Source organism: Lepidochelys kempii, chromosome 7, assembly GCF_965140265.1.
Source record: "Lepidochelys kempii isolate rLepKem1 chromosome 7, rLepKem1.hap2, whole genome shotgun sequence".
NCBI classification, from domain to species: domain Eukaryota; kingdom Metazoa; phylum Chordata; order Testudines; family Cheloniidae; genus Lepidochelys; species Lepidochelys kempii.
Genome location: NC_133262.1, coordinates 65,191,081 through 65,217,565, shown reverse-complemented (window position 1 = coordinate 65,217,565; position 26,485 = coordinate 65,191,081). Strand labels below are relative to the sequence as shown.

Genomic DNA, 26,485 nt, shown 5'->3' with positions numbered 1-26,485 from the left:
AGTACACCAAGGTGGTGGTGTTATCATCAGGGTTTAGGTTTTCTGATGTCTCTCTAAATATTAGGAGAAACTGACTCCTGCCAGGGTCCTAGTAAGCTCTGAATGAAAAGTAGAAAGATGTATACATCCTCACTAAAACTTTCCCTTTGGATCATTATTGGTTTGTTCTGTGTACAGGCCTGGGAGCCAGAAACTTCAGACTTCTAATCATAGCTCTGACATTTACTCTCTGCATAACCTAGGGTGAGTCACGTAACCTCTCTATTTCAGCTTTTCCATCTGTGAAAAATGAGAATGATGATACTGCTCAGACATATTGTGAGGATTGATTAGTTCTGTCTATCTCGGCCCTTATATGGTCACAGTGTTTGTAGTATCTGAAATCCTAATGAATGTTCTGGTAGTTCTTTTGAAGATGAATGCTAAGTATTATTTTTAATGAAAAAACTATGGTACCTGAATTAACCATTAGGCTGTGCCACAAATTAAGAAGGAGAAACTCTTCCCAGCTAATGATCCAGGTCTGTCTTTAACTGTTGGAGTACAGTTTCTAACATAGTGACATAAATTGCCCCTATGACACATACAACAAGGTGAATGCTTATGGAAAGAATGCACATGATATACAAAAAGTCATTTCCTGGATCTCAGAATGAAGTCTTTATTCATGGGGACATAGTTTAGACACGCATATCTACAACTGCTCCCTTACACCTAAAGATTGCAGAAGAAATAGGGGAGGAGAATCCAAAGAAAGCTCAAACTGACAAGTTCAAATCTGAATCCTAACACGCTACCTTCAGAAACTCATTCTCTCCCACCCCCTCCCCCTTGTCCCTATAAGGTGTGTGTCAGTAAAGTGTGGTGTACCTCATCCCCTACACTCAGATTGTAACACTGAAGCTCAGGAATTTCCCAATGCCCCCACACTTCCAAATTATCAACCAAGGCAATAAAACATTCATATGTCACTAGGCATTTTCAGGTTACTATGTCAAGCAGCTTCTGTCATTCCAACAGCCCAGTTCTAGTAGCTTTGCCAGTCCCACTGAGAGTTCAGGTCCTGCTTAAATGGGACTTCTTTTTGTTGGTTTTGTTCTGGCAATCAGTACCTGTGTGTAACTTTTTGTTACCTAGGCATGTATCCTCCAACAGAGGTCTGGTGTGACTGGCTGTTGGGCCAGGACGTTGTTCCTGCTGTCAGACTTCCTTTCAATTTCTGGGCTCCTGCCCTGTGATAGTATTGGCTCTTAAGAGAGACGAGAAATAACAGAAACATCCGTTATCACCGTAGGAGGGTGGCTGGCTGGCTGCGTTTCAGCCACTAGGATGTGTTGCTGCTGTTGATAGTCGCTTTATCACTCAATGTCTCCACAATCAATGAGAATCACTGCAGAAGCTCAGGAAGACAGTGGGAGCAGTGAAACAAACTTGGAAACAACAAATGACCAAATACAATATTTTATTATATTAAAAAAAAAACCCAAGCAACTGGAAATTTATGCAGAAGAATGGAGAAGCCTTCCCATCTCTTCAGTAAATGTCTTGGAGTGGGAATCTTTCCTCCCTCTCCATTATGAATATCATTTCCCTTTTGCCTTTAGGCTTTTTCCGTTGAGCTGGTCAGAGGCTCATCCTGCACTAAGAATCTTAAAACTGTCAGAGCTGACAGAGCAGGGCAAGCTAGGCTTTCCAAAGGACTCCATTAGCGAGAAGGCTAGGAGATTAGTCCACAGGAAAAAACCATGAGCACTTTTGGTTTCCCTCTGCAAGGTAGCTGAACAGCATAGGATTTCTATAATAGTGCACTTGTAGCCAAAGTGCTATCACTCTTGTTCAGCTTAGTGGCATTAAATGGCTTTTAAATTCTGATCTGCATAACTGAATGTTTCTTCTTCCAGGCTGTGGTCTGTGGACCATTGATGGTATTCACAGTGCTGGCTCTGGCTTTTTTCCTTTGTCCTGTCTGCTGTCTCAAACTAAATAATGGCTAAGGAAACTCTACATACTTTTCTATTTAAACATTTGATGTAGCTGCTGCAGGAATGTGCATTAGGCCCATTCCTCATGGGAAATATGTCCAGAGGCACCTCTGCAGCCAGAGTGGAGGGCTGTGATGGGGTGCTGATAGGCATGAGATTGATCTCCCAGTTATACCCTCCCCTTTCTCTCCGTTCTTCAAGTAAATCTGCTTCCAAGACATTGGTGAGGGAGGGGGAGAAAACTGCTAGGCAGTGTGGCCGCAAAGGGGTCCCTTGAGTCTACAGAACAAGGAGTAGGAGAAGGGGGCACCTGGAGAGGGGAACCCATACAGGATTTTTCTTGGGTGTTGGGAGCACTGAGGCTTTATAGTCTCAGTTGCTCCAGGCAACAGACACAGGGCATCCTTTTCCTCCCCTGAGAATAGGGAGCACTTGAGAGTTGAGGTGGTCTAGAGGTGTTCCTTTACCTCATCTTTAGACTGTGTCCTATCCAGATACAGACTTCGTAGAGGAGTACTGAAGAGAGGTGACAACACCTGGTTCTGGTCAGCTTCCACTGGCAGGCTGCTGTGTGGGAGAAGTGCTGAGGTGCTCTTAACACCAGCCCTGGGATGGGTATTTGGAAGGAGCCAAACACTCAGGACACCATCTCCACTTTCTTCTACCAAGAGGCTGGGAGTTTTTGTTGGTGGAGCCTTCCCTGATTCCTGAGCTTTCTTCTCCTCCCAGTTTGATAATATATTAGGTGGAGGGATCCTCCCTGTCTTGATGAGGCACTAACTGTGTGTCATTGTGAATTGGTGCATGAATGTGACATTAGCAAAAAGGTTTTAGCAGCCAGTCAGAACTTGGCTTTGGACAGTCAGAGTCCCTATCCAGAACCCTAATGGTATTTGGTATCAATTTCTAGCCTTTTTGTTTCCCAATATTGGGACTAAATTCTGTTGCTTGTGCAAGACAGAATACTGCCCATATTAGACCTTGGGACTGAGTAAAGGGAATGTTACTCAGTTGTGGGGTTTTTTTTGTTTTTGTTTTTTTAAGAAAACAGCTCTTTGAAGAATCTCAGATGTTTGGAATGTTAGACATAGTTCTGGTTGAGATGGATTAGTGTCAGAGGACAGGTGAGGTCATCAAAGGGTGCATAAATTTGTCTCCTGGCTCTGCCATTTTAGTTGACTCTCAGATTTACCATCACAAAATATGGCATGTGGCTTGTTTATATATTGTCTGGGTTGTTAACCCTGAAGACTAAATTTATCCATGGAATAAGTTCAACACAGCTAGTGTTTGTGCCTGACTGCCCACCGACCTGGAGAAGCTACTTGTAGAGGTGAAAGGCTGTTCATCATTCATATACACTGAATTTAACTACTCTGCTGAGACTGTCAATAAAAATACCAAGTGTATCTGGACACCACTAGACACTGGATTGGAAACCACCAACCTCATTTCATGCATCCAAGACAGGTACCTTTTGATAATAACTGACAGTTACTACCATCCTAGAAATTTAAATCTCAAAAAAGAATTGGTAACCAGCAACATTCAGTGTGTCTGGCAATCAAGTGAGACATCCTCAGTGCAAAAGAAGGAGTTTTAAGTGATAAATCTGTGATAAACCTGCTGTTCTGTGACTGAAGGTCCTAAAACTCCAGTCTTGTTCTTTTCATTTCGCATGTAAATCGCTCTGAGAGAAGACGCTCCAACACTATAAATACCTGCAAATGTTCAAGTAAATATAAACTCTATTGCTACTGTCAGTCCGTTATGCTTTTCATTACTTCCAAGTTGTGTTTTTATGTGAGCTACATTTGCTTTAGACATTGGCTTCTTTCTCAGATTATTGAGCATCTCCTCATATGCCTTGCTCAAACTATGAGTACACTCTTCATAATTTACTTGTGAACTAGATTCATACGTCTGTCTATGTGAAGCTAAAAATATATACCTTTCTTACCCTCTCTGAGAAAGGGGCTTAAATTTGGACCAAAGGGAGGGAGCAGTGACTGAAAACATTAGTTATTCAGCTGTCCTACATTAATGAGCATTTATAATATATCCAGATGAGGAAGTAATCCTTATTATTAGGGAATGCATTTTAGAAGTTAAATTTAAACTAAGGGAGAATAATAATTTTTTGAAGACTAAAGCCACTGAAATAAAAAAAACATGTGGCACATGGGAGGATTACAGAAATTGCAGGACAATGGAAATTTATTGGGCTGTATTTTTTTAATTTTGAAGAATTAGTCCTTTTGTTGATTTTCTTGTAGGCACTACTTTTTCTCCTCATAATCTAAAACACTGGTTCTCAATCAGGGGTACATGTACCCTGGGGATAAGCAGAGGTCTTCCAGGGGATACATCAACTCATCTACATTTGCCTAGTTTTACAACAGGTTACATAAAAAGTAGGGCTGTCAAGTTATTAAAAAATTAATCGCTATTAATCGTGCTCTTAATAATAATACCATTTATTTAAATATTTTTGGATATTTTCTACTTTTTCAAATATATTGATTTCAATTACTACACAATGCAAAGTGTATGTACAGTGCTCACTTTATATTTTTGATTACAAATATTTGCACTATAAACAAATATTTTTCAATTCACCTCATACAAGTACTGTAGTGCAATTTCTTTATCATGAAAGTTGAAATTAAAACTGTAGAATTATGTACAAAAAAACCTGCATTCAAAAATAAAACGTTAGAGCCTACAAATCCACTCAATCCTACTTCAGCCAATTGCCCAGACAAACAAGTTTGGTTACAATTTGCAGGAGATAATTGTGACAGGTTCAGTCAGAGACCCCTTTGGGACTGTCACCTGATGTGCTGCGACTACCTCTGAGCCCATTTTCTCTGCCAGTTTGGGCCTCCAGAACCCTGCCTTGTTGATCCCTGCTGCAACACAGACCCAGGGTCTGAACCACGCTCCTAAAGCTGTAGACTTAACTTGAAAATGGCTTAGCAAGTGCTCCTGTCTCTAGCACCCAGAGACCCAGCTCCCAATGGGATCCAAACCCCATGTAAATCCGTTTTACTCTGTATAATGCTTACACAGGGTAAACTCATAAGTTTTCCACCCTCTATAACATTGATAGATATCCACAGCTGTTCACTCCCTCAGGTATTAATTACTTACTCTTGGTTAATAAAATCACTTTTGTTTATTTATTAAGTATAAAAAGTAGGATTTAAGTGGTTTCAAGTAATAACAGACAGAACAAAGTAAGTTAGCAAGCAAAATAAAACAAAACACGCAAGTCTAAGCCTAACACATTAAGAAACTGATTACAGGTGAAATCTCACCCTCAGAGATGTTCCAATAAGCTTCTTTCACAGACTAGACTTCTTCCTAGTCTGGGCCCAATCCTTTTCAGACCAACATTGTAGTTTATGGCCTGGGTCCCGCAATCACTCACACCCCTGTAGTTACTGTCCTTTATTTCTGTTTCTTTCAGGCATCTCTTTGGGGTGGAGGGGCCATCTCTTGAGCCAGCTGAAGACAAAATGGAGAGGCTTCCAGGGGCTCTTGTATTCTCTCTTGTGGGCAGAAACTCCTTTGTTCTTCTGTGCAAAATCACAGGAACAAGATGGAGTTTGTAGCCACCTGGGCAAGTCACATGTCCATGAATGATTCAGCTTTTTGCAGGCCAACAGCATTGTTTGTTAGTTTGAACGTTCCCAGAAAGTTCAGATGTGGATTGGCGTCTCCCAAAGTCCATTGTTGAGTGTAGGGATATCTGAAACAGTCCAGAATGAAATAATAATTGTCCTAAACTCAATCACACATCCATTTTCAGATTCAAAAACCTTAATTACCTTTTTAAAAAAAATGCATGTTTGCACTTCCTGGTTTGAGAATCAACACAAGAATGGTTAACAATATTGGCATTTAATTGAACATTATGAATAAATCATTATAGTAATGAGACTACTCAGCTATTGTACATCACTTATTCAGTGGGAAATGTACTGTACCTAGAGTAGGTCACCTAAGAGTCACATAGGAAATATTTGGGTTCAATTGAAAACTTTTCTCCTCTTAACTAATTCCATCTTCACAATCATCAGCACAGTACCGCAAGGTAATCATGATCTTATGATTGTGATGACATCATTGTTTCCATATCAATAGGATATGAATGATTTCATAGCTGCATGATTAAATGTCTGGATTTATCAAAAGATTTCTTACTATAGGCCCTTAGGGTAGATATTTAGTTTAATATAATATAAATTAATTATTAAAAATGGAAACAACATTACAACTAATACTGGATTGAACATTTTTGACAAGTATCCCTGTGTTTCTTCTTGCCAGTTCCCTCCCCTTCCTTCCCCTCCCAAACCCCACACTTCCTTTCCTGGTGAAGATAAAGATTTTCAAGCTTGGAACCAATATTAAAGTCTTTAAGTTCTGTGGTGAGAAATGAGTGCCCTTAAAAAAAATTAATTACTTATTTGCTCACTCAAACAGCTTTTCAAATATTTCTGTTTTTCACACTGGAACTTAATTTCCCAGGTCAACATAGAATCACACATGGATTTATCTGATTTGAAGGTTTGTCTTTAATTCATGATTTCCTTTATTTTTAAATTTTAAACACATAAAAAGATTATGCATTAACCTTGGTTGGAAAATGGAGAATGTGCTTTAAATGACATCATTTTCTTGACTACTTTGGCAGCAGCTGGAGTATCTCCAAAATTGTAATAATTATTGATGACTCCATTTAAAGCTAAGATAAATTAAAGGGACACTATCAAATAGTTTAGGTCCAAAATTTAGATTTGTATGTCTCTTTAAAAAATATTAAAAATACACTTCTAAAATAAAATTCCCACCTTGCCTTCCTCTTCTGTGTTTTCATTAATCTGTGGATATTTCAATACAGATGTCAGTGAAAATGAGAGGCATAGCAAAGAAGGGAAGTTCACTCATATATGTTGCTGCCCTGCCAGATACCCAAATATAGGAACATTGTGCTACTACTGAACGACAAACTGAAAGTGACTAGGCCCATTCTCCCCTATGCCCAAAAAGTCTACGTAAGAGAGAGGAAAAACCTACAAATTCCATCTCCTTGAGTTTCCTAGGAGTTCGTCCTTGGAGGGAGGCTCTTCATCCAGAGGGATGTTGTTTCTCTTGTGGAAGAATCAAGGGTGTTCAGTTCTCAGAATCTGCAGATCTTGGAGGAGCCAGTGGGGGCACAAAACCCTCCTACCTGTGCTTTTGCTCCAGTTCTGTGGTGCCCTTTCCCCCACTCTTCTCTGGCTACCAGGCAGTGCAGCTATTTTGGAACTTCCAGAGAACCACTGGACATAACTGCTCCTGGTTCCCCTTTCCTTTAAAGGCTCAAAGGCTCCATAATGCAAGGGAGCTAGTGAAAGCTAATACAGTTGGAGGGTATACTAAATAGTGCTCTTCTGTACTATAGGTTTTTGGGTGTGTGGCAGAACAATCTGTAGGAAACCAGCTGCCAGCACTTCTACTCATTCTTCCTCTGTGCTCTCTTCTAACTTGACAAGCTGGAACCCAATGTAGCCCTTCTGGAGTGACTTCTGTGGGGTTGAGGAAAAGGGGAGGGGGGGAGCACATTGTGCAGGGTGGAATCTCCACTTTCAGTGGGTGTAGGCTTCCCTCTATGGATGGGAATGAGAGACAGGAACAGGAGGCTTGAAGTGAACTGACCAGTCTGAGTTTGCTGTGCAGGCAAAATGAAGTGCAGAATGTTAAAATAATTAGTGGCAGTGATAGAGATGTTGAGCGTTTTTTCGGCTTTAATAATCTAAGGATCCCATTCAGGAAAGTGTTCCTACAAGGAATATCAGCAAATGCTTATAAGTGCATGCATAAAGTCAGACACACGCTTAAGTGCTTCCCTGAATGGGGCCCTGCAATATTAGAGTTACACAGCAAAGGACATTGTTGTTTGAAACATGATTTTTTATGTTTTAGTGTCCCTAACTTACCCCTGTACATTAGCATTAAATTATTATTGTTGACCAGCATTTTAGTGGAGGATTCCTGGCAAAGAGCAGAGTCCTGCAGGCTGCATTCTTGTTCCTGCATGTAACATCTAATCCCATTACTCCAATATTTTATTATGGTAACCACAGCATATTGATCAAAGGTAAAGGGCTTTATTCCCTCAAAGTCAAGGAATATCTAAGTTGTTTTTCTGTGTCTATCTAAGTTATTTATTCACTCTTTCACAGGGGTGAAAAACACCCAAGTACTGACTGAATAAATAGTGGGGTAGGTTTTGGGAGTCAGGCATGATTCCATGTTAACAAAATGTGTTCAGCATATTATTTTAAGAAACTACCCGTAATCCTCTATGGAATTCCTAACCATTTAAAATAAACGTTAGTGGATGGCTAATTCACTTTTTTTTATGAATTTGGAAATTTGACACTGTTAATACTTCACTACAAATTGCAATAATAAGAATTCATTGTGCAGAGTTATTGTTTTAAGAATAACTTCATTTTGGACTGTGGGTTATATTAATGGCTTATGCTCAAATAAATTGGTTAGTCTCTAAGGTGCCACAAGTACTCCTTTTCTTTTTATTAATGGCTTTGAACATGATAAAATTCATAAAAGGAATAGCCATATCAAACATGTATTTGAGCTGTATCTTGGGCAACTCGCTTCACCTCTTTGTGCCTTGGTTTCCCATCCCACCCTTTGTCTGCTGAGATTGTAAGTTCTTTGGGGCAAGTCCGTGGCAGAGCTGGGAACAGAATGCATGTCCCAGTCTCAAGCCCTATTCACAGAACCACACTGTATCTCACTCTTCCACTTCCCTTGTTTCATAGAGTCAGCTACATTTCTTTCTTGAGCACATTCAATATTTTTTAAAAAAAAAAGCCTCAGGAAATTTGGTGCTTATTGCAAGGTTTCTGCGTGACAGCTCTGAGAGGTTAAGTCCTCTGCTTTCTGCTTTTTTTTTTTAATTTACTGTTAGTATTTCAGTTATTTTAAAAATAAGTCTCTCCCAAACCATAGGTGGAGATGCACGTGGCAACAAATACGGCGTAGTGCAGGCAGCAGCAATGAATGTTTCATTGATGCTGCACTGCCAGCATGACTCACCCTGAGTTAGAGGGAGTACCTCTGCAGATAAGGGAATAGTCTGGCAACCTCTCTGCTGAAACTGCCAGAAAGATTAGTACTAAGTGCCAATTGTCATGCAGGTTTTTGATATTGAAACCAGAGTTTTTGTTAGGAATTAAACTGAGACCACCAGGTAAGCTTGGTTATCTACCTAGTGGTGAAAGAACATTCATTTTCTCTTCATTGCCAAGCGGGGTGGGAAGTGATTTCCCTCTCCTGTGACAATTTTTAATATTTTAGACATTTCCCCCTTCTGTATCAGTACATATCTGAGATTTTTTATTTATTTATTTATTTTGGCCAAAAAGTAGGGAGAAAAGAGATTAATTTAGTCAAAGCAGTGACTTTAACCTGGGTCTCCAACATCACAGAGGAGGGCCCTGACCACCAGACTATGCGGTATTCTGGGGTAGTGTGATGTCTCTGGCTTTGATCTGAAATTCCATCCTGGAACTGAGACATTTTCCCAACAAAAGTTTTTTTGTCTGAAGTGGTAAGTTTCCATGAAAAATTTCAGTTAGAAATCAGTACTTTGACAAAAGTTTAATTGAAGAATTTCCAGCCAACTCTACTTCCCTGAAACTCCTCTTGTATATGTTATACACTCTCTTTATATAAAAAAATTATCCTTCAAATTCTTAGTGTGTTAAGAAGGCTTTTTATAAAGAGTCATATTATATTAGAGGTAATAAGGTGAGGTTATTAAAGACAGAGATTAGCAGTAAGGGGAACTTTCTTTGACACACTGTGTAATCTTAGGCAGGTTACTTTAGATCTGTCTCTGTTTCTCCTACTTTAAAGGGGGTTAATAGTCCCCCCCGCTTTGTAAAGCACTTTGGATAAAAGTGACTGGAATATTGTCTTGATCATTATGTCAACTCCAAGTGTTAAGCATTACTAGGGTAAGTGCAACAATAAAAATATTTCTGACAATTATTTACCTTTATCATAATTTACCTTTATTAAAAGTTCCCCCATACATTCCCCCATATTTGTGATCTAGTATGATCTAGTATCCTCGTCCTGTGTGATATCACTTTAAGGACATTTACCTCTTTGGAAGGGTTGTTTTGCAGTGCAATATTTGAATCATAGAGCAGGTTCTCAAACACTAAACCACTGTCCTATGTAATAATTGTCTTATCTATTTAATGAACCTATTGCCACAGTGCATAGAGACCAAAGAATAATGATAGCATCCCCTTTGATTTAAATTCTGTGTCCCCATTAATCAAATGAAATGCCTGTTTTGCCCTTTTTGCTGCCACTTTATAATTGAATGGGAGCTTTGGGGAATCTCTTAATGTGCTAATGGTTCAGTCAGGAATGCTCGGACTAGTAAGGGAGAAGGATCCACAGATTTCTGTTTTTGGGCCAGAAACCAGACTCAAGATGTGTGAAATGTCTTCAGAGTAACAGCCGTGTTAGTCTGTATTCGCAAAAAGAAAAGGAGTACTTGTGGCACCTTAGAGACTAACCAATTTATTTGAGCATGAGCTTTCGTGAGCTACAGCTCACTTCATCGGATGCATACCGTGGAAACTGCAGCAGACTGTATATATACACAGAGAATATGAAACAATACCTCCTCCCACCCCACTGTCCTGCTGGTAATAGCTTATCTAAAGTGATCATCAGGTGGGCCATTTCCAGCACAAATCCAGGTTTTCTCACCCTCCACCCCCCACACAAATTCACTCTCCTGCTGGTGATAGCCCATCCAAAGTGACAACTCTTTACACAATGTGCATGATAATCAAGTCAGGCTATTTCCTGCACAAATCCAGGTTTTCTCACATCCCCCCCACCCCCATACACAAACTCACTCTCCTGCTGGTAATAGCTCATCCAAACTGACCACTCTCCAAGTTTAAATCCAAGTTAAACCAGAACATCTGGGGGTGGGGGTTGGAAAAAAAAGGGGGAAACAGGCTACCTTGCATAATGACTTAGCCACTCCCAGTCTCTATTTAAGCCTAAATTAATAGTATCCAATTTGCAAATGAATTCCAATTCAGCAGTTTCTTGCTGGAGTCTGGATTTGAAGTTTTTTTGTTTTAAGATAGCGACCTTCATGTCTGTGATTGCGTGACCAGAGAGATTGAAGTGTTCTCCGACTGGTTTATGAATGTTATAATTCTTGACATCTGATTCGTGTCCATTTATTCTTTTACGTAGAGACTGTCCAGTTTGACCAATGTACATGGCAGAGGGGCATTGCTGGCACATGATGGCATATATCACATTGGTGGATGTGCAGGTGAACGAGCCTCTGATAGTGTGGCTGATGTTATTAGGCCCCGTGATGGTGTCCCCTGAATAGATATGTGGGCACAATTGGCAACGGGCTTTGTTGCAAGGATAAGTTCCTGGGTTAGTGGTTCTGTTGTGTGGTATGTGGTTGTTGGTGAGTATTTGCTTCAGGTTGCGGGGCTGTCTGTAGGCAAGGACTGGCCTGTCTCCCAAGACTTGTGAGAGTGTTGGGTCATCCTTTAGGATAGGTTGTAGATCCTTAATAATGCGTTGGAGGGGTTTTAGTTGGGGGCTGAAGGTGACGGCTAGTGGCGTTCTGTTATTTTCTTTGTTAGGCCTGTCCTGTAGTAGGTAACTTCTGGGAACTCTTCTGGCTCTATCAATCTGTTTCTTTACTTCTGCAGGTGGGTATTGTAGTTGTAAGAAAGCTTGACAGAGATCTTGTAGGTGTTTGTCTCTGTCTGAGGGGTAAGCCTTCAGATCAGCGGCACTGCTATGGGTACCCGCATGGCCCCACAGTATGCCAACATTTTTATGGCTGATTTAGAACAACGCTTCCTCAGCTCTCGTCCCCTAAAGCCCCTACTCTACTTGCGCTATATTGATGACATCTTCATCATCTGGACCCATGGAAAAGAAGCCCTTGAGGAATTCCACCATGATTTCAACAATTTCCATCCCACCACCAACCTCAGCCTGGTCCAGTCCACACAAGAGATCCACTTCCTGGACACTACAGTGCTAATAAACAATGGTCACATAAACACCACCCTATACCGGAAACCTACTGACCGCTATTCCTACCTGCATGCCTCCAGCTTTCACCCTGACCACACCACATGATCCATCGTCTACAGCCAAGCTCTGCGATACAACCGCATTTGCTCCAACCCCTCAGACAGAGACAAACACCTACAAGATCTCTGTCAAGCTTTCTTACAACTACAGTACCCACCTGCAGAAGTAAAGAAACAGATTGATAGAGCCAGAAGAGTTCCCAGAAGTTACCTACTACAGGAGAGGCCTAACAAAGAAAATAACAGTCGGAGAACACTTCAATCTCTCTGGTCACGCAATCACAGACATGAAGGTCGCTATCTTAAAACAAAAAAACTTCAAATCCAGACTCCAGCGAGAAACTGCTGAATTGGAATTCATTTGCAAATTGGATTCTATTAATTTAGGCTTAAGTAGAGACTGGGAGTGGCTAAGTCATTATGCAAGGTAGCCTGTTTCCTCTTGTTTTTTCCTACCCCCCCCCCCCGATGTTCTGGTTTAACTTGGATTTAAACTTGGAGAGTGGTCAGTTTGGATGAGCTATTACCAGCAGGAGAGTGAGTTTGTGTATGGGGGTGTATGGGGGTGGGGGGGATGTGAGAAAACCTGGATTTGTGCAGGAAATAGCCCGACTTGATTATCATGCACATTGTGTAAAGAGTTGTCACTTTGGATGGGCTATCACCAGCAGGAGAGTGAATTTGTGTGGGGGGGTGGAGGGTGAGAAAACCTGGATTTGTGCTGGAAATGGCCCACCTGATGATCACTTTAGATAAGCTATTACCAGCAGGACAGTGGGGTGGGAAGAGGTATTTTTTCATATTCTCTGTGTATATATAAAGTCTGCTGCAGTTTCCACGGTATGCATCCGATGAAGTGAGCTGTAGCTCACGAAAGCTCATGCTCAAATAAATTGGTTAGTCTCTAAGGTGCCACAAGTACTCCTTTTCTTTTTGAAATGTCTTCGTAACCTCCACCCTACCCTGCCCATGCAATCCTAGCTTATGCTGGGTTTTGCCACAAACCACAACCTAACTCTAGGTTTGTTGAATGGTTCATTAATTGTTTCTCTCTTTTTAAGCAGACCTGGGCCAATTGATGATTTTATGTGGAAACCACACACAACAGAGTTAACCTGTGTGAATGGAAGGAAAATAATGTTGTTCATGCAGAAACCTGTGAACTGGCATAGCCAAGTTTTGCAGAGCTGTTTTCATAGAATGTTAACAATTAAAATGAGCACACATGTCTCAGGAAGATTCTCGTATCAGTAGCCTTACATACTCAAAGTAACACTCATCACAGAAAAGAATATGGTCATTGTATGATCCCTGCTGCAGGATGACATATATGGGAATGTGTTAGTTTGAACCAGACAGCAATGAGAAACCCCTCTCTGTTTTGTTATGCACTTTTTTTTTTTTTTTTTGGTGCCTAGTTGCCATTGCATAATTTGTGTCTGGAAGCATCATATTCACTTCCTATCCTACATTCTCATTCTTGACGTTTTTTGTTAGTCTCAAGGAGAAGAGAGATTAGACAATCCTGCAGTGTTCTTTTCTCCTCTCCACTATTTCTCTAACTTGGTCAGGCCCTATTTATCCTCAATTTTTAATTCCCCATTAACTTTCTTAGGAAAAATATGCTTTTTCCTTTCACCATTTGCTACAATGCTTGGAAATCCTTTTTGCTCATTACTTTACTTTTCTGTTCCTATAATTGTTTTACTAGGTTTAGCTATTTTGTGTAGTCTCTCTAATCCTCCTTTTCAGCAGATCACTTACACTGTGTCACACTTTATCACTATCCTTCACTTTTATCCTCAAATCTTCAAATCTTTCCTGAAAGCTTACTTCACGTGCCTCGTTTTTTATTGCTGATCAACTGTGACTGGCATTCTCCCATCCTAAAATTACCTAAACAGTATGCTTTAAATTACCATGAACGCTTCAACAGTTTCAAAATAATAATGTACCTTCTTTAGTTTTATCTTAATTCTAGTGCCTTCTTTCCTTATTTAAATCTTATTAAGGATAACAGGAGGTCAATGAAGGGAATCCCTCCAAATTCAGACTTCAGTTCTGCTATGAACTGGCAATATGATGCAAAAGAAATCTGAGAATAAACATGCAAATTAACATTCTACGTTGCTTCAGAATTCCCCTATTTTTACCCAGTCCAGTGGAGAAGCCAAGGAATTAACTACTGCCTGGAGCTGTCAGATGGCCAAAATCACCAACACAGCAAGCAGGACATTTTGTGAGGAGTTCATTCTGGAACTATCTATTTTCATGGTTTGTCACAGAGTACTAGAAAAGCCATAGTAAACAGTCCAGTCCAACACTTTTGGGACTCTTACTACAGTGGTAATAAACATTACACCCATGGCAGTGGTAACTCTAAATCATAGTTGAGGCAGGTAGGATAGGGTAGCTCATGCTGCCCTGTCCACAATTTAACGGTTTTGTGGGTATATAAGACTTCAGTCTCCACATCTGTCAATCCAGCCCTTTTCACCAGCATAAAATCCACTTGAAGGTGGGGTAATGGGGAAGAAAACATTTTTTCTTAATTTGTTTTCATGTAATGCTTTTTAAAAATATTTTTAGTGTATTTTTAAAGTCACTGGATTGATAACATCTATCCAAGGCAATCATCCTGACTTGATGGGAGAAAATCCCCCAATTTTTAGTGAGATATTTACCATTTTCCCAGTCCATCCCACCAAAAAGTTTCCCCATTCCTTTATATTTCACTGGCATTTAAAGAATAAGCCACATTTTTTTTCTCCTCAGATGTCCTTATTTATATTAGATTTCAAATGTTGTCTGCTATGCAGCATAGGAAATTGAAGCTATCTATCCAGCGAATATGTAGAGCATAGTGGTGGTATTAATTTTACTTTCTGTCAGCTATGTCACAGTCACTTATTATTCTATTATCCATGCTCTCTGAAGGGGTACATAATAAATTGGGTGTGTCTGGTTTGGCCCTGGTAGTTTGTGGTCTGTGGGGCCATATGCATAAAATCGTAGATTCCAAGGCCAGAAGGGACCATTATAATCATCTGTATAACACAGGCCATAGCACTTCCCCAAAATAATTCCTAGAGCAGATCTTTTAGAATCTGGGTTCAATTCCAACCTTTGGGAGTTGAAGTGCCCTCAAAAAGGAGGTGATAGGCAGAAGTCTGGGGCTTCATTAATGAATCTGTGTCATACTTTCATAACCAGTTACATCTGTTTCAGGGCAACATAATGGTTTCAGACTGGAGCTGGGCCCATGTATGCTAGAAACATTATCAAACTCAAAGATTTTATATTTGTCCCTCAAAATGGATTAAACTTGTTCAGTGTTTTTTTTTTAAACCCAAAACTGACAGAGGAACTCAGAGCATGAACTAACATAAGCCAGAATTGTTTATATGGTGAGCACTTTGGACCACAACTATGTTTATTATATGGACATACAGCACCTAGCACAATGGAACCCCATGCCTTGATCTGGGTTTGTAGGTGCTATCTTAACATAAATAATAAAAATAACTTCATCTGTGAAAAGATTTACTTGAAATGCTGCGAGCCAAAAGCACAGAATTCCACACAGTGCTGGTCAAAACACCAGGCCCTTTGTGTTATGATACAGATGCTGTACTCTGTGATGTCCATGCTCTGCTTCTTAACCAAGGTGGGAAGGAACAAGGATCTTCTAACATTCACAAATGACCCCTCTATTAAGATTTTTTGGGCTGTGTTCTTAGGCTGTGTTCTCCTCAGACCTTTGGCTGCTATAGACCTATGCCTCTGATATTGTCAGATAATCAGTTTACCTAGAGGCCATGAATGCCCACAGACCCATTCTGCCATAGGGTGGTTATTGGGATCCTCTTTTTCTCTTAACCAATCTTCACTTGCCTCTCAGGTCAACTTCTTAAATTTGTTTGCCTGCTTCTGCCACAGTCAAATCTCATGGCATGAAAGGGTGGTTGGAGGCACATATAATATGGTGGGGATTTTAGGGACATATTAGAGAAGCAAAAATCTGCGACAGTAAGTGGGTATGTGTAAGCTAAGGGAGGGAGCTAGTCGTAGGAGCAGAGAGAGTGGATTGTGCCCTGCACATCTTACTCTGTGTAAACGTAGGGACATTGTTACCTAAAGCTATCCCTTGGCTACAGGCATGGGCTTGATGCTGAGAATGTTAAATTAAGGACTCGGAGGGATCATCAGAATTCTAGCTGGATATAGAAGGAAACAAAGTAGTTAACTCCTAGCTGTATAGCTGAATTGCTCTTGAAATATTAAGACTGAAATCTATTTGGGGCTCAGGTTTTTTTAAGTTATCAAATTTGCAACAACACATTACATAGCTTGTGAATATTTTATAGAGGAAAAGCGTTTGTCTCTCGTCAGCCATGTTTTCCATGAGTCATCCTGTTTCTTTCTTCACTGGAAGGAATGTTTTTCTGTGCATCAATAATTAATGCTTTCAAACTAACTAAACCATAGGTACAGTATGATAGCTGATGTCAATGTAACTCAATAGTGACAGGACAAATTGAAAGAAGTGTGTGGATAGCCCAGTTTGTAGGGCAGCAGGAATACTTCTTAGAAGGCATTTAGTTACTTCAGCCTTTGCTTTCTTTTATCTTTAAGCTAAGGTTGACTCTCTTTTCAAAGTGTTTTGTAAATACCTTCACTGTTGTTTTCCCCCACTGCATCTTCTGCACTGATGCTGGCCATTAACATTTCCAGTCAAATCCATGTGCCTGATAAACTCCGCAGCAGAACAGGTGGTTTGTTTGTTTTTTAACCTGGGTGTACTGGTACCTGGCACATTCAGCAGCACAACAGGTGTTTCACCTGGATTTATCTGATAGAGAACATCTGCTATGCTGATGAATATCTTGCATGTACCTGGCACGTTTGGTAGCATGGCAGGTATTCCCGGTACTTTTGGCAGGTACTTTGTGTCTTGACATAGTTGGTACATTCACTAGCCGTTAAACAATTGTGTCATTTGAAACTAAGAGCTCTGTTCACAGCAATACTATTTAACTGGACCTGTCAATTTGTTGATGGAGTCAACCTTGGACCTCAGAAAGGAACTGCTCAAAAACTCCCAACCCAATATGTTAGCCTTCTGCTCCATTGTAAGAAGAGACAACATAATAAATGCAAGATACTGGCTCATCATTCTGTTTGGGACAGCATCTGATCGTGTTTTCAAGATAAGTCATTGCCTTGTAAGCAATGAAAGGGGGTAAAGAGAACTGCAGATACATCATCCCAGTTTAACAGAATGCAGGGGATGAAGAGACTGCTCTTCTGAAAGATTTTTAAATGAAATAGAAACACAGATGCATAATGAAAAACCCTTCAGAACGTAGAGTTCTCCCTTGGCTGTTAATAGAGACTAGACAAGCCACTTGCTTCGGATTCCAGTACAGTCCTGCCCTAACCTGACAAAAGGATTTGAATGAGCATGTTAAACATGTTAAAAGAGAATAGCGAATGTAAGTTGAAAATAAAAATAGACTGAGTCTGTGTTGCTGTTACATAAGAGAAATGTTGAACACATCTGGATGTGTAACATAGCTGTAGTGGTAGCTGGAGTTAAATTTTGCAAAAGTTTCCTTTCTAAGCTTCTATTTTAGTCACTCATGATTTTCTGGAACTTAGACCTTTCAGACTGAATTTTTCTAGGGCTTCAGTTTGCCAGAGGCTGACTTTTTAAGGTAACTTTAAAATTAGATGTAGTTGATTTTTTGCTTCAACAAAATGAGTTGTTCACTGTTTTTGTTGACTGCAGAGTACTGTATTTTGGGGTGATTACAAATCAAGTGTCTAAAATGCAGTTTGATTTTGTTTATCATGGAGAGAAGAATAGATATAATGGTTAATAAAATTTGCAAACTTCCTTGGTTTTACCTTTTCTTGCCTGATGGACCATCAGGCATGTGTGGGTTTTTTGTTGTTCTGAATTTTAAAAAAAAACAAAACATAAGAACTATCATACTGGGTCAGACCAATGTCCATGTAGCCCAGTATCCTGTCTTCCAACAGTGGCCAATGCCAGGTGCTTCAGAGGGAATGAACATAACTGGTAAACATCAAGTGATCCATCCCCTATCACCCATTCCTAGATTCTGGCATTTGCAGGTGTTTAACTTCTTCTGCTGTAAGTAATTTGGCAGAACCTGTCCGGTCATTCTTGCATAGGGTGCTAGACGGGGAGTCCGGACAGAACATGGTTCCATTCTGGTTCTGACAATGACTTGTCACATGATGTTGGGCTAGCCATTTCACCTCTGTCTCAGTTTGTCATCTGGAAAGTGGAGATAAATGTACTTGCTTTCCTTTGTAAAGCATGTTGTCATTAATTTAGCACTTCTATAGTGGTAGCACCTAAAAGCTGGAACCAGGTTGGGCTTCATTGTGCTAGGTACTGTAGAAACATATAATAAATGACAGTCCCTACCCCAAAGAGCTTACAGTTTGAAAGACGAGGTAGAACAGGTGGAGAAGACAACAAGCATGCTGGGTGGGATAAGGGAAACTGGGTAACATAAATAAAATAGGCTGTGTGCAGTGCTTAACCAATCAGTAGTGGTGATCACAACTTGCCAGCTGCCTAGCCATTGATTGGGTTGTAGTTTACTGTATGCTCTACAGAAGGGGAAATTAATTTAATGGGAATCAAGTTTTTGACGTTTACCAAAGAAAAATGCCAAATGAGAACTAAATATCAGTATGCATCTATTACTATTCTTAGGTCCGATACTACTTACCCCACCTGCAGTATACCAGTACGTCCCCTACTATCCTTAGCTAATGATGACCCAGTGGTGCTGCTGCCCTTCAGCTTTGCACCTGTAGAGTTAATAGATATATCAACTGCTGTTTCAGTATGCTGCTTCACAATATGAATAACTTTATTAAATCAGAGCTGTTCTCTTTTTTTTCAACCCAAGCAAAGGCACTAGCTCTTAATGAGCACTTGGTCCATGTCAAATTTAATCTTTCAAACACCAATCATTTATCTTTCAAATACCCTGACCAAAAATAGCATGGTTAGATTTCTTTTTAATCTTTGAATTGGAAAATGTAGATAGTTTCCACTCTCAATACTCAAAAAATCTGAATGGATTTTTTTGGACAAAACCTTTTCTCTTTTGGGCAGGAACAAAACCTGTGAAATTTCAGCCCAATAGTGGGACGTATCTGAAAGTTATGCGCTGTGACGATAGGGATAGAACATGGAATTCGGAATCGGACGTCCTTGATTCCATCCTCACTGCACTTACTTGAGTAGGTAAAATGAAATGCATGGTTGCACAGGAGCAATTTGTCTACCTCATAGACAGGTTGTTCCTATTAATTAATGTTTGCAAAATGCTCTGTGTCCCTCAGATGAAAGGTGATATATGCAAGTGCAAAACTATAAACAGTTCAGTTACTGTGAACAAACAGACTTGCAGGTCGTCATAGAAACTCTAGGTAAAACCTGCCTTCTGTTCCCATTTTTCCTTTCTAAGCAGACATATTGTACAGAGTTAGAGACATTTTAACATAGCATTGCTTCTTTTTAAAGGCAGCAAAGGTAAATGACATTTCCATCTCTACCTAGAGCTGAGGATTTGTTTAATGAAGTCTTAAATCTCCGGTGCAATGCCCTCTTTTTTTTTTTTTTTCTCCAGGTGGCCATTACTTTCAATCAGACCTCATGTTGTACAGCATACATTAACAAGGCCATTCACATACCTCACTGTGGATATCTGCTGGGTGTTCCAAGGTGCTCCAAGGGTGAAAGTAAATTCTTCCAATTAAACAGAAGCACATGCAGTGTGTGTTAGTTTGTGGGAAAATATTATTCCTAGTTTACATAGATTATCTGTCTGCCTCTGTAGAACACACAACATTTAAGTTTATATGAGATTAATTCCTTAACATTATGCAGTTTTCCTAACTGGGTATGTATATTCATGCTGTGTGACTTTATATGTATTTTAATTATTTTAGTGAAAAATAGGCTTATAACCTTCTTGGCAAGTACTGTAACTATTTTTTCTAAATATCTGTGGGATGGATTTGAGTCTGTGTTGCTATTACATAAGAGATGTCGAACACATCTGGATGTGTAATGCAGCTGTAGTGGTAGCTGGAGTTAAATTTTGCAAGAGTTGCCTTTCTAAGCTTCTATTTTAGTCACTCATAATTTTCTGGAACTTAGACCTTTCAGACTGAAATTTTCTAGGGCTTCAGTTTGGATTATAGGCCACTGAGCGACTTTAGACATGCGGTATTCCCCAGTACAGTAATAGCCATGGTGTCTGTAGAAGCTGGACTCTAGATTGTACCAGACCAGGGGACTGGCCTTTGGGACTCTTCACTTACCTGGCAAGGCAGTAGTGTTCCTATTTGCATGTTTCTCATTATATTCTTATTATATACCTGTTACAACCCATACCAGCACAGTATATTTTCAATCGATTATATTTTCAATCCGTACCAGCACAGTAACAAGAGCTGGTGGACAGGAGGAAATTGTATAACGTGGGTGACACAGCAAAAATCCATCATGAAGACATCACTGTGTGGAATTGTACTGTAGATTTTTCTCTCACATTTTCTTGAGGGATCTCCAGACTTTGCAAGACTAGTGATTATGCTGGCAGTTTGCCAGGAGCCTGCGGGACTGCACCTACTTTTAATATAAATGCATCACAGACTAAATGCACACAACCATAATATTTGTACTTGTATTTAGCGGAAGTGAGATTGCATATTGTTTCAGCATATTGTCAATAAAACCTTGCCTTTGCTTATCTTTCTCCTCTTAAAGGGAAGGAAGTAAATAGTGAGCTACACTTTAGGGCTCCATATGTCACACCTAGTCCTTAAACAGACCATAAGCTCAAGTAAGAGGAACTTTTTCCTAGCTAAAGCACAGGAGACCTGGGTATTTTTGTTCCCAGTTTTGCTACAGGCTCATTGTATGACCTTGGGCAAGTGACTTAGGCCCACGCTTTCCAAAATATTTTGAGTATTCAACGTGAAGCACCTGGGACCCTGATTCTGAGATTTGCTAAGAACCTCACAGTTTACATTGATTCAGCTGGAGTTGAGTGGCTTCTACCTCTGAAAATCAGATATGAGATGTATGAAGTTAAAATTAAAAATCACAGAGATCCCCACATAACAATAATGTGTTTAACCATTTTTATGGTAGGACACTACTCTGTCTTGCAGACGAAAGGAAAAGCCTTCTGGGTTGGCTAATGCACAGCATATTATTTCTGTACCAGTGCCCTGTGTGTACCAATAGAAACTACATCACCCATTCAGAAAAACATCTACAGACATTTTTCTTTCTTTTCCTGTTTTATAATACAAACGTTAACCTTGGCACAGGGCATTTCCTGAGGATTGACTGACCTATCTTGGTGATATCTTGGGTCATCTGTTCCACCTAGTCAGCCTTTAATCCTCAGGGAATGTCTTGTGCCTCAATAGTAATTTATTGCTTGAAACAATGAGCTCATTTCTGTGGGTTGTTTTATGCATTTGGAATTCAGTAATTTTTTTTCAGTGCTGATTGCAATGTCTGATTCATCATATCCATATTGATGAGTGAATGAGGTCCAAGTACTCAAAGGAAAGGAAGGTGACTTTTTTTTATCTTTCCTACAGATGTTTACAAAAATAGCAAGAAAGCAATGAGTACTGTTTTAACCACAATTGATTGATCTTTAGTTAATAACACTATAATTATTTGTCCAGTTACAAGAGACATCCCATAGCACTACTTAGGGCATGGGCAAAACTAAGGGAGCAATCTCCTTGGCTAACTGAGATCCAGAGCTGTGAGAGTCTGAGAGAACAATTGATCAGCTCCACACTACATTGTTAGAATTTCTCTAATACTTTTTGTTCACAAATTCGGTATGATTGTTGTATAAGTGCAATAATGTTCAGTCTCCAGGAAGTGCCTTTGGTTTTATACCTTACTACATGATCAAGGTCTTGCGGTTATCTTACAATTGTATATCTGTTCAGGTGTGGTTTCCTACTCATAACACCCTCATCAATGTCACATATGATCGATATGTTGGGATATTCCAAAAGGAACTGATAGCAGTTGATTTCAAGCATTGCTTGCTAGGCTAGTGTGTCCTATAGGCTTGATCTTGAAAGGTACTGAGCCCTCCTGGTAGGTGCTGAGTGCCTTCAACCCTCTTTGATATCAGTGGGAGTTGAGAGTGCTTAACAGTTTGCAGAATTGAGTTATGCTGTCTCTCCTAAGCATAGCTTGTGCAGCACAGTTCGTTGAATTATCAGGTAGTCATTAGTATTATGTTGGTCTGTCGTCACCCAAGACACACTCATGACCTATTATGATCTGTTGTATATCATATATATTTTTTAAAATAATGCAGTGTAATCCAGGCTGGTTTTGTCTTTCTCTTCCTTGATTCCTCTGTGGACTCCATGACTAGCATGTAGAAGCCAGTTGTAAGAATACAGCATCCTTGCTGCAGCATTTGCCCATGATGGATATGGATTCCAATGAATGTGACTCATCGGTCAGCTTACTTAGTGCTGCGGAGACTCCTTTTTAATGTCTATCTCTTGGCTCTATAATGGCCAGCAATTTACAGATAGAGGAGTTCCTCTGACGTATCAAATAACTCCACTGAAACAATGGCTCACTGACAGCACAGCGGCTCACTGAAGATTCTCAACTGCGTAATTTGTTTCCTTCTCTTGCGATAATGATTGTCTTATTACATTGGACTCCCCATTGTAGACTTACTTAGAAAACTAATTTGAGAGATTGCAAATGAAAATTTTACATAAATTATGCTCACATTTATTAAACATCTATATAAATTAAAAACCTCAGTGTATGCTCTGCATGTGTATGTTTATAATAAATAAATGAATAAGATGGCTGCATAATTACAAAAGTCATAGTTGCCAGTTACTCTGCACACAGTACTAGGGATGGAACTCTGATTCTTTGGTGTCAAAAATGCCTTTAAGACTTGAAGTAAAGGAGAAGCTCTATGAGGTAGTAACTAGTAGTTAGGCTTTTTATAGGGCTGCCACTAGAGAGGGACAGAATCACGACCATCTAACAAGGTAGTGGACAGAGAGCATGCTGTACTAGTTCTGTTCTAGGAACAGGCTTTTGAAGTGTGACTGTTGCCATGATAAACATTCTAAATCTTCTTTTTACTTTACAGGAGGCCCAGAAGATTAATGCTGGTGGGGAAACCCAGGCTGATGGGACCTGTAAACCTACAGATGAGAAAGAGGAGACTGTCGCAGCAGAAGTGGGCTGGATGACTTCTGTGAAAGACTGGGCAGGAGTGATGATATCTGCCCAGACTCTAACTGGCAGAGTCCTTGTGAGTTTTACCCAGTTTGCTCAAATCTTCTTTAAAAAGAGTAATTGTTAATGAGCTCTTCATCTTATTGTCTCAGGAGGGCTTGGTTTTGCTAATCAGCTCTATGCCACACCACTAATTCTCTCCCTTCACAATTTCTCTTGGAAATGAAAAAGGCAGACCTGCTCCCATTGCTGAGACAGTGAGTTATGAAAGTCCTTTTTTGTTGTAGATAGGGACTGATTTTTCTATCTACACCAATATTTTTGCAGGCATAATTTTGCACGCCTCCCCAGGCAATACATGGTTCCCATACTGTGGCAGACCTGGTGAATTTCCTACTAGTTCATTATTAGTGTAAAACTGTGAGCTTATTGACTAGTGAGCACAACGTTACACTTCAAAAGTGGAGGCCAGATTGAAAATCGGGCTCAATGAGAATGGGTTTTTTTAGCTGTTAGTAGGAATGGTAGAATAGTATTTGAATGAGATGTGCAATGTGGATTATCTTGGTTCCCACAAAGCTGTGATGATATATTTTTTTTTTATCTAATCAGAAAATCCAGATAAACAAATGGGGCTGTACATCAGAAATTGAAAAGACATAATTTTGTGGTCAAAAAGTGTACTAGAAAACCAGAAAGTTTTCACTCAGTTAAATCCAGTTAGGTAATTTTGCAGTCCTGTTAACTACTGCTGCATTTCTACTGGCCTGATCTGAAACCCGTTGAGGTCAAGGGAAAATCTTCTCTGTGCTTCAGATTAGGCCCGATGTCAATGGTTTTGTGCTTAATACAGAGAATGGTCATATAGCGTGGGTTGAATTCTGTGTGCCAATCCCAGGGAAACTAAGTGGGCCATCTGTGGTAATATGGATTTAACTGAAAGCAGATTTTTGTCTTTGATTTTTAATTTTGGGAAAAGAGTTTTTATTGCTCATAGGAAGCTTAAGAAAAGATGTTGCTGCTCTTGGGCTGATATTTTCCTTATTGTCTAAGCATCTTCTCTGTGAAATTTATTAGAATTCCTTAACACATGGGGCTTTTCAGGCTTTTAGGCTGACTCACAATGCAATGTTAAGGTGATACAGACTCTATTATTCATATTGTTCTGTATTGCTTTCCACAATAATTTATTTAGATTGTTTTTCTTAATAAAATTCTATTGCTGTCTTACTTTAAGTCCTAGCCCTAGACTATTGACAAATGTCTCTCCTCTTGTTCATGCTATCGATATCTGTGGTATGTTTTGCACTCATTCAACAGAGATCTGATCTGCAGGTGGATCTAAAAAGAAAATTTTATTTGGACTCTCCTCCCCACTTATTTTCTGCTTTCTGGCTTATTAACCTGTGCAGCCCATTTTACCTGACTACCTATTGGGATATTGCTTTTAGATTTAGGGCTTGTCTCCATTTAAAATGCTACAGAGGTGCAGCTGCGCTACTGTAGTGCTTCAGTGTAGACACTGCCTAATCCGATGGGAGAGGGTTTTCCATTGGCGTAGATAATCCACCTCCTCAAGAGATAGTAGCTAGGCTGGTAGAAGAGTTCTTCTGTCCGTCTAGTGGTGTCTACACAGGGACTTAGGTCATCTTAACAACGCTGCTTAGGTGGATTTTTCACACCCATGACCAATGTAGTTAAATAGACTTAATTTTCTAATGTGGACCAGGCCTTAGTTCTGACCTTCTCTGTGTGAGCCTGACATACCAGTCATCTTATGAAGAGTGGTGTACTGGTTTCCACATGATTTCTTGACATCTCCAGCATTAAAAGTGGAAAATCTTAATGATCTGACTCTTTCCTGTAAATGTGCTGATTTCTCATGTGCCGATGTATTCCTTTGCATGTGCTGATTTATTTATCAAGGATGAAATTCACCCCAGGATAGGAATCTTACATAAGCACTTATTCCCCACTTAAACCTTTAAGGGAGTTGTAGGAATTTATGCCTGTTCTCTGAGCTGGGGTGAATTTCACCACAAATTCAAAGTTAAGGGTAAAATCTGAACCATAAAAAATGGAGCAGTTTATCTTACTAGAGTTGCTTCCAGGCATTAAGAGAGCTTTTAAAGTTGTTGTTGTTTTTTTTTTTTTCCAGTTACACTAGTTAATCATTTCATTATTTTTTGTGTTTAAAATACACCATTTCTCCTGAAAGCAATTAGTTTATTCCCAATGTTTTATCTAGAGACAATGGACCTACTTCTGACCCTTGGTAAAATTCACTGTTTCCTTGAGTATTTCAGTTAGGCAGCATATTTGCTAGAATATTTGTGGAAATTGAACACTGCTGAATCTAGATTCGTATTTTTATCTGATTGACTATTTGTTGGAAAATATTTTGAGAGATTCACCCATGAATTCCTAATGAATTAACATAGCCCACTCCGGAAAGCTATTATGTTTTTATCCAAGTACAATGTAGAAATTTCTAAAGGTAATGGCTTTACAGTGTTATTGAGGATCACAATACGGCCAGATAGAGCTGTGGCTGAAGAAATTAAAGTACCTTTTCATACTGTAGGCCAGAGTTTAACTCAAAATCAATCTTTCACATTCACTATTAAATAACCTTTAGGAACTGGTCCCCTGAATGCTGACTTGAGAGAAAAGTTGTAATTGATTTTTAGTGCAGCAGGATTGCACGAAAGCTGTTATGTAACTGCTGTCTGGATTTATTTGCTAAGTGAAGGAGACAAGTTAGCAAAGTGTGGTGTAAACATCAGTTTAAAGTGGAACCTCATTAATGTTTTCTTCTCATCAAAAAAATCTCGCTTAATCATTCTTATCTGGGCAGTCATTTCCTTGGAAGTGACTTGCAGTGGGGTGACAAATTCTGTCTGTGAAACCTAAATTGAATGTTTGCAGGACCAATTTCTACTGAAGCTTCGTGTCAGCTCTAGTCAAGCTTTCAGTTCATCTTTGCAAACCTCATGAAG

At 39.6% G+C, this 26,485-nt stretch overlaps 1 protein-coding gene across 26 annotated transcripts in view; it reads left to right on the top strand.

Annotated features, from left to right (window-relative positions):
- KCNMA1 (potassium calcium-activated channel subfamily M alpha 1) overlaps nt 1-26,485 on the top strand; it is an 855,266-nt gene that overhangs the window by 209,065 nt on the left and 619,716 nt on the right. For all 26 annotated transcript variants that reach the window (XM_073353218.1, XM_073353215.1, XM_073353216.1 and 23 more), the window contains exon 2: nt 23,398-23,562. In XM_073353218.1, the coding sequence (XP_073209319.1) occupies nt 23,398-23,562 (165 nt within the window). The remainder of the gene's footprint in view (nt 1-23,397; nt 23,563-26,485) is intronic.